The sequence below is a fragment of the Panicum virgatum genome, chromosome 5K (genome assembly GCF_016808335.1).
Source record: "Panicum virgatum strain AP13 chromosome 5K, P.virgatum_v5, whole genome shotgun sequence".
In the NCBI taxonomy this organism is placed as follows: domain Eukaryota; kingdom Viridiplantae; phylum Streptophyta; class Magnoliopsida; order Poales; family Poaceae; genus Panicum; species Panicum virgatum.
In genome coordinates this window covers 60,165,794-60,183,203 of record NC_053140.1, presented here as the reverse complement: position 1 = coordinate 60,183,203, position 17,410 = coordinate 60,165,794, and the positions used below count along the sequence as shown (strand labels likewise).

The window sequence follows — 17,410 nt, the reverse complement described above, 5'->3', positions numbered from 1 at the left end:
TTCCTTTCACATGGAATCTGATCAGTTCGTGCACCGACACTCTTTACGTGGGCGCACTTTTCGCAGCCCAGATCAGAGCATGGGGGGCAGATTGAGAAATAGTAGCCGCTGCAGCAGTAGTGTGCTTTGCAGGGTAAATTTGGTTGGGGTCTGGGCTGGAGAAGCAGTGCTTGCTGTGCTGTGAGTCTGTGACTCCTGGACATGAACAGTTGAATTCAAGTTTTACCGGAATGCCATGTTTGGTTTGCCTTGAAAAAGTTTTCATAAAAAAATTTCGGTGCTTTGACCACTAATTAGGGGTGTCGGCGTCCTGACCCGGCGGCCCGGACCCAACTAGTAATGATGCTGCGTGTTCCTCGTCCCAGATGTTGATGCAAGAAGCAACACAGTCGCGCACGAATTTATCCTGGTTCCGGCCGTGGGGCCGTACCTCCAGCAAGGGGAGTGGCGAGTGCCAATATCGGGGCTCAAAAGAGCGGTTTGGCCTCTGTGAGCAGTGCTGAGTATTGTGTTCTACCGGATTGGCCGACCCCCTAAAGAAAAGTCTGCCTCCTCCTTTTATAGACACAAGGAGGGGCGGTGTACATGCACAGGAAGTCGTGGAAGCCGCCGTCTCTTCCCCGAATCGCGGGGGTGCAGTGGTCGAGCACTGTGGAAAATATACTGTGGGGTATGGCGCCCGGCGTGGCCATCATCCTGGGCGTCGTCCTTAGCCTTGCGGAGATCGCGCCGGTGTCCCTGTAGCTCCAGCATGCGGCACGGTCGTTGCTGTAGGGGGTACCGTCCTCCAGGCGTGGCGTGACGACGTTCCGAGGGTCCTGCAGGTCAGGGTCTTGCCCCGGTCAAGGCCAGAGCCACCTCCGAGGGTCGTGCCCATGCCATTCGAGGGCTCCGCGGAGGGGAAAGTACGAAGAAGGTATGGGGAGTTGGCAGCACAGTGGCTGGAGCAGTGCCGAGCACGTCCTGCACTGCGTCGCAGGTTCCCACAGTGTCGCCACAGCGTCCGGTATGACGGAGCATTGACCGGAGTTGGCAGACGGGACTCCGGTCACTGCCACTATGAGGAATGGCGGCCTGACGCCGTCTGACCCGGGCGCTGTGGAGGAGTGGTTGGAATTTAATGCCTCCGTACGGCGGGCGGGTGAGCCGAAGGGCCGTTTGTCCTTTCCGTCGAGGAGTGGCCTCAAACGAGGCGGAGATGATTCGCTCCTCCGAGGGTAGGCTCGCTACCCTCGAGCGAGGCGAAGACGCGGGGCGCGGTCGAGGGTCTCAGCGGGGAGCCCTCGAGCGAGGCGGAGATCGCCCCGCGAGTTCGAGGGTCTCAGCGGGGAGCCCTCGAGCGAGACGGAGATCGCCCCGCGGGTTCGAGGGTCTCAGCGGGGAGCCCTCGAGCGAGACGGAGATTGCCCCACGGGTTCGAGGGGGGTGCGGATGGGCCGCACGGTGTACGTGGGCCGCGTATTGGGCTTCTTTGAGTCTTTTCCTTTCTTCCGGATTAGAAGGAGGCTGTAGACCTTCGTGGGCCTGGTTGCCTAACATGTGTTTGCGTTTTTAAGACGGTTTTAGTCCCATGACTAGGGTGTCCCTAATCATGGTACCCGACAAGGGGTATTAAATAAAATATAATTACAAAAACACATCCACAACTATGCTACTGTAGCAGTTGGTGTAGCTAATGAGGCATTTGACCGTACGGGTAGGGAACGATTAGGCGCGGTTACTGTAGCATTACTGTAGCCAATCATGGTGGAACTTGGCTCATTAGATTCGTCTCGAAAAATTACACCCATACGTGAAAAGGTTTCGCAAATAAACTTTGTTTAGGACTCCATACATGAATTCATCTTTTTTTTAAAAAAAATCATGGTGTAAACCAAACATGGCCGAGCATTCGTCTTGCTGAAAGCTTTGGTCGATCGAGCTGCTGCTGCAGGTCGTTGCATCTGGTGTGGGCCAGTGGGCTTAAATCCACAATCTGATAGAAACCCAACACCTCTGCCGCAAAAAGGCCCAAATCCATTATCATCACGTTGTTGTAGCCCCGCACGCCTTTTGCGTTGTCCAAAGGCAAAAGTCTATTTTACCTCCTCCAATTATCACCAAAGTTTGGTTTTCCTCCTACAACTATAAAACCGGGTATTTCACCTCCCTCAACTTTTCAAACCGTGCATTTTACCTCCCTCGAGCGGTTTTGAAGACTGATTGCTACAGTTACCGTAGTTTTGTCTTTTTCTTTTTTAAAAAAATTTCAGTTGAATCTTTGAAAAATCATAGTAAATCACAAAAAAATCATAAAATAGAAAATCTAATTTTGTTGGACTCCACATGAGTAGATATACGCACTTAATATATTATATGGTATACTTTAGTACAATTTTTGTACTGTAACTTTAGATGTATACTTTTCTGTAATTAATTTATAGCTACAGTTTTCGTCGTCCCATTATGGTGAAATTTTTATGGTGGGCTAATCATTATATGATTGAGCTATAGTAAAATTTTTATGATTATTAGATCATGTATGACTGAGTTATAGATTTATCTATAGATTCGTCTAGATTTTTCTATAGATTTATCTAGTTTATATAGATAAATTTATAGATCAGTCAAATATGATCTAATAATCATAAAATTTTTACTACAGCTCAATCATATAATGATTAGATCACCATAAAAATTTCACCATAATGGGACGACGAAAACTGTAGCTATAAATTAATTATAGAAAAGTATATATCTAAAGTTACAGTAAAAAAATTATACTAAAGTATACCATATAATATATTCACTGCGTATATCTACTCGTGTGGAGTCCAACAAAATTGAATTTTCTATTTTATGATTTTTTTGTGATTTACTAAGATTTTTCAAAGATTCAACTGAAATTTTTTTAAAAAAGAAAAAGACAAAACTACGGTTACTGTAGCAACGGTCTTCAAAACCGCTCGAGGGAGCTAAAATGCACGGTTTGAAAAGTTGAGGGAGGTGAAATACCCGGTTTTATAGTTGTAGGAGGAAAACCAAACTTTGGTGATAATTGGAGGAGGTAAAATAGACTTTTGCCTTGTCCAAATGGTTGTGCTATGAGAATGTCCTTCTGGGCCATGTCTTTCAACGCTAACAGCAAAAGATGTGGGTCGAAATGACAGCACTACTGGGCTCGGCCTTGCAAACGTTTGTGTTGGCTGCAGATGCCCGTGAATATGGAACTGAAAGCTTGGGTTAAGTATGGAAAGAAAGAAAGAAGAAGCAATGGTGAGATGCCACTGAGTTAAGTACCAAGGATTCCGCTAAACTCGGCACAGCTAAGCACGATTGCAGCTACCAAGTCAACTATAATAAGCCTATAAGCTTCTTCCCAAGAGGCCCAGCCAAATAAGTCAACACGATGCCACGAGGCGGATTCAACTTCAAAAGGATTCTGGCTAACAATGTAATTTTTCTATCCGGCATGTTACCACCGACACATTTGCGTGAATCTCGTGCAACGTTATTGCTCATGTATAGACAAAAAAGTGCACTGATCTTGTCATGTGAGGAATACAACATCTTAGCTTTTAGGTGTTTTTTTTTTTGGGGTGGTGTGGCCGTGTGGGGTGTGTGTGTTGGGGGGTGGGGGGTGTTTCCCATAAATCTTAACTCACCATGATCATCAGCAGCGCTCGCCGTAGATGCCAGGCTGCGCTGATCGGCTGACTGTGGCTGATGACTGGTGCTGATTTGCTGTGAGAGAAAAGTTCTGGTGGCTGGTGCTGATTTGGCGTGAGAGAAAAACACTGCTGCTGATTGCCAGCAGAACAGAGTGTTAGGATCCCATTATACTACTATGTCAACTTGGATTGAGCAAGTACGCTCAAGTTTCCAAAAGTAAGTTAAATATGAAAAATTCTTTTTAAAAACTTCAGATTTAATATAAAACATACATATGGAGTTCTAATAAATCCGGTAGAACCATACATACAGTTCGATTGTATCAGGCAAGAGCGTCTTGTACTTAGGATCCCGATTCTAACACCTAAATTTGAATTACAGATGGTTGAATTGGCCCAGTTTTTGTTTATGCTTGACACTTGTATGGTAAGTATAGGTAGTCCATACCCGCATCAGATCTAGAGCTACTACTTATAAAAAGGGTTAAAGTGTTTGCGAATTTCCACATGCCCCTCTCAAATATTTTTAACCAACTCGTCCTCGGATCTTTAAGCTGCCCGGGACACAAGCAGAAACACAGACAAGCAGAGGACTGCAGGGCAGCATTCTACTGCAGCAGCAAGAGTGCAACACCCGGCAGACGGCAGCCGGGTCGGAAGCGCACGATGCCGCCGCCACGGCGCCGCGCGGCGCTCGCGGTCGTTGTCGCTGTCGTGCTCCTCATCGTGGCAGCCGCCGCCCACGCGCCCGGCGACGGCACAGCGGGTGAGTGCGTGGACGACGAGGGTGCGGTGGCGAGGAGGGAGCTGGGCGGGAACGGCTTCATCGGCTACGCCGCGATGGGCGCCGGCAACGTGCCGTGCTCGTACCGCGGCGCGTCCTACTACAACTGCCGGCCGAGCGGCGCCGCCAACCCCTACTCCCGCGGCTGCTCCGCCATCACCCAGTGCAGGGGCTAGCGATCGACCTGGGTCCATGGCGCGCCAGTCTGAATCTGATGTCCATGTACTTTGTTCAGTTCTTTCACCTTGTAAGACGAAGTTTCCTAGCTGTTTTTTTTCTCTCTTTTGTTTTCGCTTTTGATTTTTGGTGTTGGTGCTCTTGTATGTGTTCTATAGCTGACACGGAGAAAGATTTTTGCTACATAATTATTTTGTTATTGGCATTAGATGGATATTTGATCTTCGTGCAATGGTCAGTCGCGACGACTCTCACCTTGGTCGGGCGATACATTCCTCTCACTACGAGCTACCGATTCTTCGTTTGAATTTTTGATAGCCACCAGCGGCTCCTCACCATTTAGCTTGCAAACGGCTAAGAATTCACCAGGAAGTTTTTCTAAACGAAAAAGGAGGTTTGACTTTTGAGTTCGGTTTTGAAATACTGCAAAGACACTCGTCATTTTTAGGTGCATAAAAAATGGCAATTTTACAGGAATTCCGTGATTACTCGGTGGTGCATAGCATCTCATGGTGCATGAGATATTTTAGAACGATCTCAATATAAAATATATAGGAGTATTTTTTTTTTAAAAAAAGGCCGTGTTTGGTTTCCGGTGAATTTTTTTTTACGAAAAAGGAATCTTATATGCATGGAGTACTTCTATGATTAGACTTTATTTAACACCTCTAATTAGTGGTCAAAGGTGCAAAAAGTTTTCGCGAAATTTTTTTCATCCCAAACCAAACAAGGCCAAAACTAAGATAGGTTCCTAAATTAATTTTGTTCAATTTACTCCCATGATTATGTCAATCAATCTAATTTACCTCTTTAGCAATTCCTCCCCGCCAGGTGGTAATCACATCTACTAAAAAAATATAATATGAATTTTTCATTACTTTTTTATAGGATTATGCCCGCAACAGACATGTGCAGTAGTAACGACGAAGGAACACCTCAATACTAGATGTTATATGGAAGATTTTGCGAAGTGGACGTCCCTCGTTCAATTGTTCTAGGTTTTCTTTTTGCCCGTGAACTCGTGCTACTGACTACACTCCATAAAATTACTGCAATGGTCAAGATAGCATCCATATAATAAAGGACTGTGTCATGACAATGATTTTTCATTTGGAAAACTCAACAGCTGCTACGAGTCCACATGGACCCAATTTGAGTCCAGAGCTTAAAGGTTCGCCTATACATCAAACACGAGCGACTATACAACCCTTATTACACACTTCGAGGGCATGAGCACATGATTAAGCAGTTCGGCATTTGAACGAGGTATATATGAGGAGAGTTATTTCGTAGGTGTCAACTACATACACTGCTGTGATATCACCAACCTTGCAAGTTGTTTTGTGCAACTGTTGTTTTAGACGAGCTGGACTACTGCAGCGATTCGCAGGGCGCCACCCTGGAGAAGATCCGCAAGCTCATCAAACAGTATAGCAGTGCGCCAGCCCCAGCCCTTTGGGGCTTTTGGTAGCAGCGTCCCAGCCTGCTTCAGGCTTCCGAATATCATGACCTCTCTCTTTGATGGACATATGAGCTACGAGCAACAAACAAATTGGCAAATTAGGCCATATCCACAGTACCTCGGCAACAAATGATGAACAGATGAAAAGAGGATAGTACCTGATACCGAGCAGTAACTTTTTCCCGAGGGTCGACGTACATGTGAGCCTAAGGAATACAGTTGATCAGTTAAGTGAACCACAATATCCACTGAAAAGTGAATTCAGTAAATTACTCACCTTCCTCAAAGGGTCTAAAAACTCAGCCTTGCGTCGGTGGAGAAAAAGTCCTGCATTGCCAGTTAAAGTGGTGCAAGACATTACTATATTTGTACAGTCATCAGAGGCAAGAGTTAAGATGTGAGAAGATGGTAATAAAAAGAATACCAAGGGTGCGTCGCCCATGAGGATCCTCATCATTGAATGCTTGAACACTCACCTGCAAATGAGTATACCACTTAGCTGGGCCTATAGAAGGATGGATAAATTTAAGACAACAAAGCTAACCTTCCACAGAGAGCCTGCATAAAATACTTCAGACGAATGTTTCACCTGACCATCAGCAAGCCTGTGCACATCCTCAAACTCAACCCTGTGAGCAGCAATAAGCTGGTCAAGTCATGCCAGAAAGGAATCAATGTGCACATCCAATTCTAGGTCATTACCGCCTACGATGATAAAGTATAAATACCAGAACATTGCTGGGCTAGCCTTATTGTTTTTTATGCAATAATTTATTTTTCTTATTCCTGCCATGGCATATTTATCAACAAGGCAACAACCCAACTGGTACTCTAGAAATATTCAAACGGATTGGGAGATATTACTTGACATTCAGGAAACGGAAAGTTTTTCCTAGAGTAGTCTACACAAAACTAAGTAATCTTACCCAAAGCGGAAAGGAGGAAAATGGCTAAGTGGTGTTTTCATGTCTAATGATATAGTTGAGTCCTCTGCAGTTTCCCAATCCGATCCAAGTTCATGCTCCTTTGACTCCTGCATCTGGACCGAAGAACCACCTGGAGTGGAAACAGATGCAACACTGCGATGTCTCGTCTGCATGCCAGTCTCAAACATACTTTCAGCCTGCTGATGGGCAGCATTGTTTTCTTGGCTAAGATTAACCAATGCATTCAGGCCATCCGCTGAAATATCTCCATTGCGGTCAATTCTAGGTTCTGATTCATCATTGGCAAATTGCTGACCATTTCTTGAACCGAGCCCATAAGGGACACGGGAGAAGACATAACGTGTAGGAGCCCAAGCTGCACCAGGCACATTTGAGTTCCCTCCTCTTCCAATACCAGCAAGTCCATCAACTGCTCCTCTTACATTAATACGGACAGGCCCAAGCACACCATTCCCATCACCCTGGGCATCTGCAAGATAGATATTACCTACTGTGCCAGAAGCACTGCTCCGGTCATGCTCCTGCCTGTAGTGTGTATGCGAGCTCACATATGCTTGCTTGCAGGAACAAGAATTACTAGTTAGGCAACAATTTCTGCAAGTATCAGCAACTATCGCTTGCACTCTGTGACACAGAAGCATCTGCAGTAATAAAGCATCAAAGTTTTTAAAAGGTCATAAAAGAACAATGTACTACGAGGCAGAGATTAGAGTACATACCTGTAGCCAAAGACCATCATTGACAGCTTTGCAAGGGAATCCAAATTCTTCAAGTTGCTTTCGAACGCTTAACAGCGCATCAAATGACATGTTGCAGTACAGAAGAGAACCCCTCTCAAAGATATTCATAAAAGCATTATATTCATCAGTAGATAGACAAGAGGCACCCCTAATGCATCTAACTTGCCGCCGTCCAACAACCCTACCACCCCAAAGTGGTGCATTAGGCCTTCCCCACTCAGTAGGAACAACCCCATTACTGGAAGTTCTTGAGAAATAATTCTTAGTTTGCTCACTAGAAAGCCAGATGTTTTCATTAAACTGAAATGAAGTGCTTTCTCCAGATGGTCCTCCAGTTGAACAATCATTCTCCATCCTCTTGGAAGCTTGACCATTCTAAATTTCAGAAAAACAGCAGAGTCTTAGTGCAGTTTTCATGCTTGATGTTAAATATAGCATATTGAACAAAAGGCAGAAATTTTGAGCATCGTCTTAGTTATGCAATGGGGTATGATATGATATTCCAGGGGATTACCATGTCTGAAATAATGCTGTGGGCAATTTCTGTCTCCAAGTTATCATGCAACTTCAAGTTCAGCAATTCTGACTCAATTAGCTGTTCCTCGCCAGGTTCATTCATTGGAGACTTCCCCTTCCTCATGGATCGATCAGCATTCGGTGAGCTTGCTTCATTTCCACTAACTTGTAACTCACACACGGTAACCTTTGCAAGTAGAGTAAACAATGCTAGCTCAAACCTTCAAGTACCAAGATAAGTTGTCATCACAAAAGGGGTCTTCTAATATCATTCAGCAGACAGATAAACACAACACATACCGTTTCTCTTCATTAGGGACCCACAATTCGTCAGACGTAAGGAGAGCATGCAAAGTTTGTGAAGAAAGCTTCGGTAGCACCTTTCAAGAACAAAATAAAATAATACTGTGAGTAACAAAAAGCCCCAGCATGTTGACAATTAATATAGAACGTATATTGAATAACAAATCCTAGCCAAGACTACCCAAACATGCAAGCACTCATGTTGATGAAAGAAAAAACTAAACTCGGATAATGCAAAATAGAATAGTTTTCTCAGCATTTTTTGTACACCCAATGGCCTATACAATACCTATTCACTACACAATAGAATACATGCTATCTGATGTAAATACCAAAACAAATACTCACAGCAAGACATTGCTGGATTTTAAGGCATGGATATGGTCCTTAAATACCAAAACAAAAAAGATCTAGAAGAAGTCAATAAAAATATCTTGGAAAGTTTCCATAGCATTTCAACAGCCAAGGTCCTAAAAATGATAAGTACCTCTCGTAGTTCCAGTGTGGCACTTTGACAAAGATAACCCCAGCAGGCATTTCTGACACGTTCCCCATGACTACCATAATCTTGACTTTCAGCAAACAACTATTGTCAATAACAAAAAAGTTAAGACCAAGGCAGATGATCAAGGAGAAGAAAGCAAATATTTTAATTTAAAAGAAAGTTGATCTCATCAATTTATCAATGTATACAGATCCAAGGAAAAGCTATACAACAATAATGACCTTACCTGATATTGTAAAAAGTTTGATGTCCAAAGCTCAGAAATAATAAAATCTGTACATATTGTACATAAGTCCTGCAATTGACCATATCATATGAGTCAAAATAACACAGCAGAATAGGGCACAAAGGAACATTACCAAATAAATAACTGAAATTTGACCTGAAGATCCAGAAATGATGCAGCTGCGAGCACCCGAAATGCATTGTTATCATTAAGCTTGGGAGGTTGCCCATAAAGATATGCCAAAGCGATTGCAATTGCCTCTGAATCAACATTGGCATCATCAATGTGCAGGACCACGGTAGGTGCTCCAGCCTCTCTCCAAGGACCATGTAGCATATTCCTTTTGGTCGTTTTTATAAAGAATTTGTTAGTATTTTACTCATTTTTAACGACAAGAACATTATATGTGCTAGTAGGAAATAATGTACGAAAAAGGCAAAATGGATAAAGTGTAGGAATGGATCGAGCAAGATCCCTTTTGAACTTATATAATTGTATAGAGATAAATGTACCATCAAGCTGAAGCGCAGAGACCATGACCATATGGTTAACGTCTAGTTGAATTGTATCATATGGGAGAAGGACTACATCTCTAAATTTTCTCCTAAAAGTGATAAGGGAAATATGCGTGCACAAATCTGATGGGATCCCTAAAGGGACGAATATAATTTCGTTTTTCAGGTACCACAGCCCACAGTACAGTACTCGTTGATGCCTAAGCTCCCATCCACAAGTTCTCACCTTGAAATCTCATGGAAACACTAGCTAGGAATCATTCTGTCAGATCAGTGTTAGCTTCAATAATGAATTAATGATTGACACCTTAAATCGGGAATATGGAATTTACAAGTGATAGAAGGAGAAAACTAGGTTCTATTGAACCGAAGGCTCAACAACAAGACATGCCAGCCTATCTATAACACAGAAGAGTACAAAGTAAGGTCTTACAGATTTTAAATCGACATGATATTTGCATAATGGATAAGTTCAGATTCTAATATATTAAACAATTCGAGAGGGATCAAAGCACATGAAGATTTCACAGGGAAAGGGATCGAGACGTCCCAACCACGCAACCAAACAGACAAAAATGTCACTTAGAAATGCAATTAAGTACTCTAGGCAGTTGCAGACGATCAGATCCCAACAGACGCTTCCATTCCCAAGGAATCGAAGGCGGTAGGAGCGTCAGGGCTCTGCATTCGAGAGCTCACCTGAAGTAGGCGCTCCGGGAGAGGATGAGGCGGTGGAGCCGGTAGGTGGCGCCCATGGCCTCCACGACGACATCGGAGAAGGCCCCGGAGCCGAAGCCCTCCGCCTGGACGTGGTCGCAGAGCGCCGCGAGGTTGCAGTCCACCGGTCGGAGCTCGGCCGCCGCGACCGCCACCTCGTACGGCCGAGGCCCCGGCGGGGCGGCGGGCAGGGGAGCGGCCGGTGCGGCCCCCTCCTCCGCCGGCGGCGGCTGCGGCTGCGGCGGGGCGGCCATCAGGCCTGGGGCGGCTAGGGTTTTAGCGCAGGCGTGTGACACGCCGCGTGTCGGTGGGATGGGGGAGTGGGAGCAGGGGCTGGGGTGGGGTGGGGAGAGGCGAACGAGTCGGGAGGTTGAAGAAAGGCGAGGGAGGGGAGGAAAAAGGCGATCGCTCGGGGTTCGAAGAATGCGCTACGGTTATTACAAACAGTCGCGAGATTTTCTTCTCTTCCATTGTCTTTTTTTTTCTTGCCCAGCAAGAGAGAGCTTTTTAGTGATCCTCAAGATGTGGATAAATAAAACTAGAATGACAAAAATAGGAAATATTTTATTTCTCGAGGGAGTTACCTAGACTAGAATCTTAAGAACTGTGCCAATAGAGTGTCATAGTGATTGGTACATTTCTTGAGACTCATATTTTTTCTCTCCTTATGCTATTGGTACATATTACCAAATTTAATATCAATGACACTCTTATGACACTCCTAAGATTGGCCTTATTAGAACATTGTATAATGTTCAACTAGCATATCCGATAATATCATGTTGCATATCTGAATATATGCATGACATTTGATAATTATATGCGGCAACAGTAAGAACTAGAATGAATTTCGAGCCATCGCTACAAAATTTATAAATGTGAGCAATCCGTATGCAAATTTGAGAGCTTGAAATTTGTCGAAACACAACCTATGGAGCCCAACCAATTAAGATCTCAGACCTAACTCAACCAAAAAAAAAAAACTAGATGAGGCTACACGCCGGCACCAGCCTCAGGTCCCACGGCGAGACTGAGGAACGGGCCGCCGCCGTCCAGGCTGCATTGCTGGCTGGAGGACAGCTCCGTGCTGCAACACCTGCTTCGTGTTGCCTGGGACTTGCCTGATGATTGGCGATGGGGCTCTCTCTCACCCCAGCCATCTCAGGTAACACGCGTCTTGCTAGTTAGTTGCTACGGGATCGTCTCCGTTCGTCTGAAGTGCTGTGCATTCAAGCAGCAGATCAGTTCTCATTCGATATCTCTGTTTTTTTTTCCAGTTCTTTCTGCCGTACAGGGAATCCAATAGAGGTCTTCCAACATCAAACAAGGTGAGATTAGTGGATCGTTTCCTCTGTTGTATTGACATGCATCTGATTCTGATAGAAAAGCTGTCAATAACTGTCAAATTGACCGACAATCTATTTTGCTATACCTGTTGCAGAGCATGTTGTCATCTTGAGCGTGGCCATCCTGCTCCTACTGTTCCTCGTCAGTGATTTGGCACCAACAAAGTGAGCGCCTCCTTCTCCCCCATCATGCTCGCGTGGTTCGGATCCATTGCCATGACCGGGGTTTGCAACGAGCCAACGACATAGCCAAGCTCAATCCACCTGTTCTGAAAGCTGTATCACCCCAAAAAGGTCGTCTGAGAGCAACTTGGAGCCATCATCCTGTGCATCACAGGCGAGAGATCTAAGCTGTATTATACCAATTTATTAGAAAAAAAAGGAACCGTAACGTTTTCCCTCTTCTATTTGATTTAGTTGGTATGAAATCTCAACATATTACTGAATATTTGTGATTATAACCTGGTGCTGAAGCTATGTTTGCAGATTTGGGTCACTTCAACAAGTCATCAATCCATGTAAACATATGACTTACTACCTATGATGGTTTCTTATTTATGCGTTTCCCAGACCAAAAAAAATGCTTCTTATGAAATTCCTGAATGCTAAAAAAAATGCTTCTTACGAAATTCCTACATTTCAAACTTGTGTTCTTGCCTTCCATGCAGGTGGCATTAATTTTTACAAAATGAAAAATCACCTTTGAAACCACCCTAAGGGCCAAACATGCCCGGTTTCGACAGTTGGATGGCATTCGTTATCTGGTGTGTAAACTGGTTTTTTTTAATGATAGTTCGAGTGTGTAAACTGGTTTTTCTCCTAGTTAATTCATAGTGATAGCGTGGGTGGCTTGGTTGAGCTCCATTTTGAATCCACAAAACCAGCAGTGACTTCAGGAGGATATCATCACTAACTGCAGCACTTCAGCTAAATACAATAGTTGTCCTGACCAACACCCAAGAGAGCTGAAAGTTCAACTTCTTCTCCAGTTTTCTCTCCTACAAAGGTTTGAAGAACGTGTACTTTGTAAACGGATTGCCTTCATTGTTGCACCAACTATTTGGAATTGCGAGGCAAGGGTTTGGTTCTTTATCTGAATCCAAGAGGAAACAGGTAGCGCGTGGGAAAAGATGAAGATAAAAGGCACGCACATGACAATGAACAAAGGGTACGAAAGTACACTGAAAGTGGGATCAGATCTTTATATGGGAGAAAGCAAAGAAAAATCGTAGAACTCTCCATCGACAAAAGTACATTGAAAGTACTGTCACTCACACACATAGTTCAAAAGACCCGCAACCGAAGGATGAAATAAAAACAAAAATTAAAGAAAGAAGATGACTTTCTTTCTCAAAAAATACTTTACCCTTCGGGTGGGGAAAAAATGTTTCTAAATCATGTAAAACCAACTAAACTCTGAAATGTTTCCCCTTTCCTCAATGAGTAAACACTGCAATTACCGCAAAAAAAAGAGTAAACACTGCAAGCAGCTAAAAAAAAATGGCGCCAGCATCCCTCTCCAATCTCCACCCATCAGATGCAGCGGCTGAGGAGGCCACACACGACCACAAGCCCGACAACAAGCAGGCGATCCGCCGTGGGGCCCAGTGTCAGGCTCAGGACGTCTTCTCCCAGCACCACCCCTGAGGCTTGCTCCAACGGTGCCCTCTATATGGCCCCCCACCCCACGTAGGGGGAGCTTTGGGGCGAAATCCGATCCAACGGTTCCCCCCAAAGCTCCCCCTATATACGGGGGAGTTGAAACTCCCTCCATATATAGAGTGAGTTTCAACTTCCCCCTATATCTCTAATCACACCGTTTTTTATGATATTAATCTCGTTTGAGCCCCGTAACATAATGATAATGCGTATTATGACAGTACAAATACTGTATGATTTTTTTAAAATTCAAAAATGATAAATAAATAGTTAGTTAATGAGTGATAGTATATAGAGGGAATAGATATGAGGGGAATGGTTGGAGAGAAGGAGTTATAGAGGGAGGAATCTTTTGGAAGGAGGTAGTAAAATATAGTAAATAGTACGTTTGGGGGGAGTTGGATGGGGGGAATGGTTGGAGATAGCCTTATGCTTCCTCTTCGTCTCCGCCACGAACTCGCCATCTGCGGTGGTGATTCTGTACTCTGATTTGTGTGACACGCCGTCGACCTTGTAAACCTTCCCACTCATACAAACTGTCACTACAGCGCTGCTGCTGTAATGCTCTCCCTTCCTCAGAATTCGATGAGCCTTCTGAACGCTGAACCATGGCTTGGAGTTCTCCTGTTCCAGGCCTGCAGGGCCGTGGTTATAAGAGTAGCCCTTCCATGTCTTGAACACCCCAAAATTCTGCAGCGAAGATCACACAATCGAAGTGTCAGTTATGCTGAAACTTCATCAGAGAATGGAGATACGGTAACATCTCGTGCATCTACCTTCTTGAGCAGCTTGATCAGCGTCTTGCCGTCACTGTCCATCACGTACACCTCGCGGCTGCGGCTGCAGGCGTAGTTGTCAACACGGTAGGCGACGCGTCCGTCCTGGCCATAGATCGTGCACCCGTGGCCGTTGAACACCAGCGATTTCATCCACACCGTGTAAACCTCCTTCTCGACCGGATCAGTCGGAGCAGCACAAGGTTGCAGGTGAGCAGAGAGCGGCTGGATCCTAACGATGGCCATTATGTGTTCTGAACTTCTGATGAGATGAGCTTCACTGCAAAGCATCTGCTGCATTTATACATGCAGGCATATGGCCGGCCACAACATGCTTGAATTTCAGATGCTACAATACTCGGTGTTAGATATGCCATATTTAAAATTTAAAAATTAGGTGACCAGCAATGTTCACAAGGGTTAATTAGAGAAAAAAAAGGGTTTAAGCGGTCAGCCAGGATCAGATACTGCACTCTATCTTTTGGTGTTCCTTCTGGAAAGTGATGTTGCATGTACATTATACACTTTGTACATGTTGATGGTATCCCATGTCCTGTCAAGTATTTTCTGTTCTTTCCTCCACATGTTTTTGTTGAGAACACGTGCACTGTCGCAATAGAGATATATTTTCTAATTTGGTTTGCTTTGTAGCAGGAAGACATCTATAGTTCAGACTCCAGAGTTCAGAGGCTGTATCCCCAACCGACTTTTTTTTCAGTGTGGGATTTCGTTATGCTTAAGCAATTGCTCTACACTGCTTTTCCTAGAATGTGTGTGCATTTGTAGCAGAACGTTGAGCAACAAGACTCAGGCGCAGCTTTGTGTGTTCACTTTGAAAAGATGTCCGTCATAGATTTGCCTTTATTTTCACATATCATTTTTATTTCTCTTATGCGAAAAAGAGGCCAAAATTTTACTTTAAAATAGTCCATAGTCCTACATAAATGTTATAATAGCATAATGCTATTATGCTCGAATTAGATATATCATATAAATTTTTTAAGCAAGGTTAGTTTTAACAGAATTTGTTTATGTAATAGTCAGGGATCAGGTGCTGTACCTTCTCTCTCTTTTGTACAGTATTTGGAAAGTGATGCTGCATGCACGATGGTTTCCCATGCCGTATCAAAGTAGTTTATGATCTTCTCATTACAATATACATGCTTTTGCTTAGGTGCATTGATCAGCCGTTATATTTTAGCTTTTTTTGGGCTCTGTAGCAGGAGAACATTTTTCTATAATTCTTCTTTTAGATTATTTTTAGCAGAGCATCTGTATTTCAGAGCTCAGAGACCTGTAGGTGCTCTGCTATATGCCTTGCTGTCCAGCTGCTTGACATTTGTCCATTTCCTTTTAATTTTTCAATGCCTGCATATGGGTTATTTTGTTATGCTTATAGATCTACACTCCTGTAGTCCTGTTGTGAGAATATAGCTTTATACTTTTTTTAGTATACAAACAGAACTGTCTAGAAACAAGACTCAGGTGCAGCTTTGTATATTGGCTATGAAAAAAAACGTCGGTAATAGATTTACCTTTAATTTCAAACTTTTGTTTTCTTTTTCTTGCCTTTATGAAAAGAGGCCACTGTGATCAATACCTGAATAAGAGGCCCCAATTTACTTAAAAGTAGTCCACACCTATTTTTATTTGACCAATTGATTTATTGGCAAGCGGGTAACACACATAAATCAAGGTAGGGGTATTTGTATTCTTGCCCCTACTTTACAGCGCAATTGTGATTTTACCCTTAGTATTCACACATCAACACAATTTTGCCCTTAGTTGACAGTCAAAACAGGGGCAAAACCGTGTTGACTTGTGAATAGTAAGAGCAAGTTAAGGAAAACGGGGGTATAATCATAATTGCACGGCAAAGTAGAGACAAGAACATCAATTTCTCATCAAGGTAATTCACCACTGCCATTTTTTTTTGAAAAGACCAACGCCAGATTTATCCTCTGTTTTTTAAGATAAGAGCCCGCTTACACTGGAGGATTATCAAAATAATATGAATAAGGAGTTATTTTTGTTCTATACAAATTATTAATGCTTATTTTTGAAGATAAGAGCCTACTTATTTCTTGATCCCAGAAAAATTCATGCACTAATCCGATATTAGAAAGCCAATGTACAGAGGTCTGGTCACATTTGCATTTCGGTTCTCACCTGGTATCTCTATCTAAGGAAATATATTGATATACTTTTTATTTTGTTTTATTTTTTATTTTACTTGCAAGAAGTTTGGAAGAGAATGAAGCATATGGTTCGGTCAACAATGTTTTTTTTGCTGCGTATTATTCAATCTCAGTTTTCAAGTTCAACTAGGAAAATATGCTGATTTTCAGTAGCCAAAAGATTCCTTCTGTCTTGTGAGCACAGATTATTATATTGCACTACATACCTTGAAGAAAAATAATTTGGGTAGATAGTCTTCAGAAGTCTTCCATGCATGCCATCACATCGATTGATGGGGTGCAACTAGTTTATGAACATTATTAGCTCAGATGCTAATCTGCACGAGCCTCCCAAGTTTCTGGCAGGCCTTCCATCAATTGTTAAATCTAATGACGTCTCTTGATTATCTTGTCGAGCGGGAAGCTAATTATGTAGCTAATTATGAAAATTAAACTTGCTAGTTAGGTGCTACTCCCTCCATTCTCAAATATATGATGTTTAGGACAAGGACAAGTTATTTAGTTCAAAATGACCTAATTTTGTTGTCCTAAACGTCATATATTTGAGAAAGGAAGGAGTAGTACTTATCCTTCATGGATTGATCCATTAATTTGTTATTGTAAATAGCACAGAATAGAACAATCTAATCAATATCAAATTCAATATATCGCACATGATCGGTGATCCCCATTGCTTTGATATTAGCTCGTAATCCTGAATTGCATTGGATGAAGCAAGAACATTATGAGAAGTGAAAAATGGTCATGAAAAAGTATGAGAAAACAAACAAACATTATATTAATCCAAATTAAATTCAATATACCAAGGCACAAAAATCAATACCAAATCTGATGTGTAAACAAGAACAAGAACAAGAACAAATTCAGTTGAAAATGCAACCTGAAAATT

At 43.1% G+C, this 17,410-nt stretch overlaps 3 protein-coding genes across 3 annotated transcripts; 1 reads left to right on the top strand and 2 right to left on the bottom strand.

Annotated features, from left to right (window-relative positions):
• The first annotated feature begins 4,230 nt into the window (after nucleotides 1-4,230).
• LOC120710825 (rapid alkalinization factor-like) lies at nucleotides 4,231-4,778 on the top strand. The gene has a single exon (XM_039996397.1). It carries the CDS (start codon nucleotides 4,317-4,319, stop codon nucleotides 4,608-4,610), a length of 294 nt encoding a protein of 97 aa, XP_039852331.1. The 5' UTR covers nucleotides 4,231-4,316; the 3' UTR covers nucleotides 4,611-4,778.
• Nucleotides 4,779-5,657: 879 nt separating this feature from the next.
• Nucleotides 5,658-10,899, bottom strand: LOC120709169. Its single transcript, XM_039994711.1, has 13 exons — nucleotides 10,525-10,899; nucleotides 9,467-9,650; nucleotides 9,311-9,379; nucleotides 9,067-9,165; nucleotides 8,577-8,656; nucleotides 8,275-8,497; nucleotides 7,740-8,135; nucleotides 7,000-7,661; nucleotides 6,618-6,702; nucleotides 6,498-6,549; nucleotides 6,351-6,400; nucleotides 6,232-6,279; nucleotides 5,658-6,145 (listed from the first exon to the last, which is right to left on the bottom strand). Exons 1-13 carry the CDS (start codon nucleotides 10,794-10,796, stop codon nucleotides 5,969-5,971), a joined length of 2,397 nt encoding a protein of 798 aa, XP_039850645.1. The 5' UTR covers nucleotides 10,797-10,899; the 3' UTR covers nucleotides 5,658-5,968.
• A 2,265-nt stretch (nucleotides 10,900-13,164) lies between these two features.
• On the bottom strand, nucleotides 13,165-14,630 carry LOC120710313 (protein LURP-one-related 3-like). Its single transcript, XM_039995943.1, has 3 exons — nucleotides 14,324-14,630; nucleotides 13,974-14,237; nucleotides 13,165-13,556 (listed from the first exon to the last, which is right to left on the bottom strand). The coding sequence occupies exons 1-3, from the start codon at nucleotides 14,621-14,623 to the stop codon at nucleotides 13,422-13,424; spliced, it is 699 nt and encodes a 232-aa protein (XP_039851877.1). The 5' UTR covers nucleotides 14,624-14,630; the 3' UTR covers nucleotides 13,165-13,421.
• Between the last annotated feature and the right edge of the window lie 2,780 nt (nucleotides 14,631-17,410).

Excerpts from the sequence above, each read along its gene's own strand:
- LOC120710825 (XM_039996397.1), top strand. The coding sequence starts at position 4,317 with ATGCCGCCGCCACGGCGCCGCGCGGCGCTCGCGGTCGTTGTCGCTGTC.
- LOC120709169 (XM_039994711.1), bottom strand. The coding sequence starts at position 10,796 with ATGGCCGCCCCGCCGCAGCCGCAGCCGCCGCCGGCGGAGGAGGGGGCC. Across the intron at positions 6,703-6,999 it reads TTTCCTCCTTTCCGCTTTGG|GGTTGAGTTTGAGGATGTGC; the intron begins GTAAGATTACTT and ends TGCTGCTCACAG. Across the intron at positions 6,550-6,617 it reads ATGCAGGCTCTCTGTGGAAG|GTGAGTGTTCAAGCATTCAA; the intron begins GTTAGCTTTGTT and ends ACTCATTTGCAG.
- LOC120710313 (XM_039995943.1), bottom strand. The coding sequence starts at position 14,623 with ATGCAGCAGATGCTTTGCAGTGAAGCTCATCTCATCAGAAGTTCAGAA. Across the intron at positions 14,238-14,323 it reads TGATCAAGCTGCTCAAGAAG|AATTTTGGGGTGTTCAAGAC; the intron begins GTAGATGCACGA and ends TCTTCGCTGCAG. Across the intron at positions 13,557-13,973 it reads AGACGAAGAGGAAGCATAAG|AGGGCACCGTTGGAGCAAGC; the intron begins GCTATCTCCAAC and ends GGGGCCATATAG.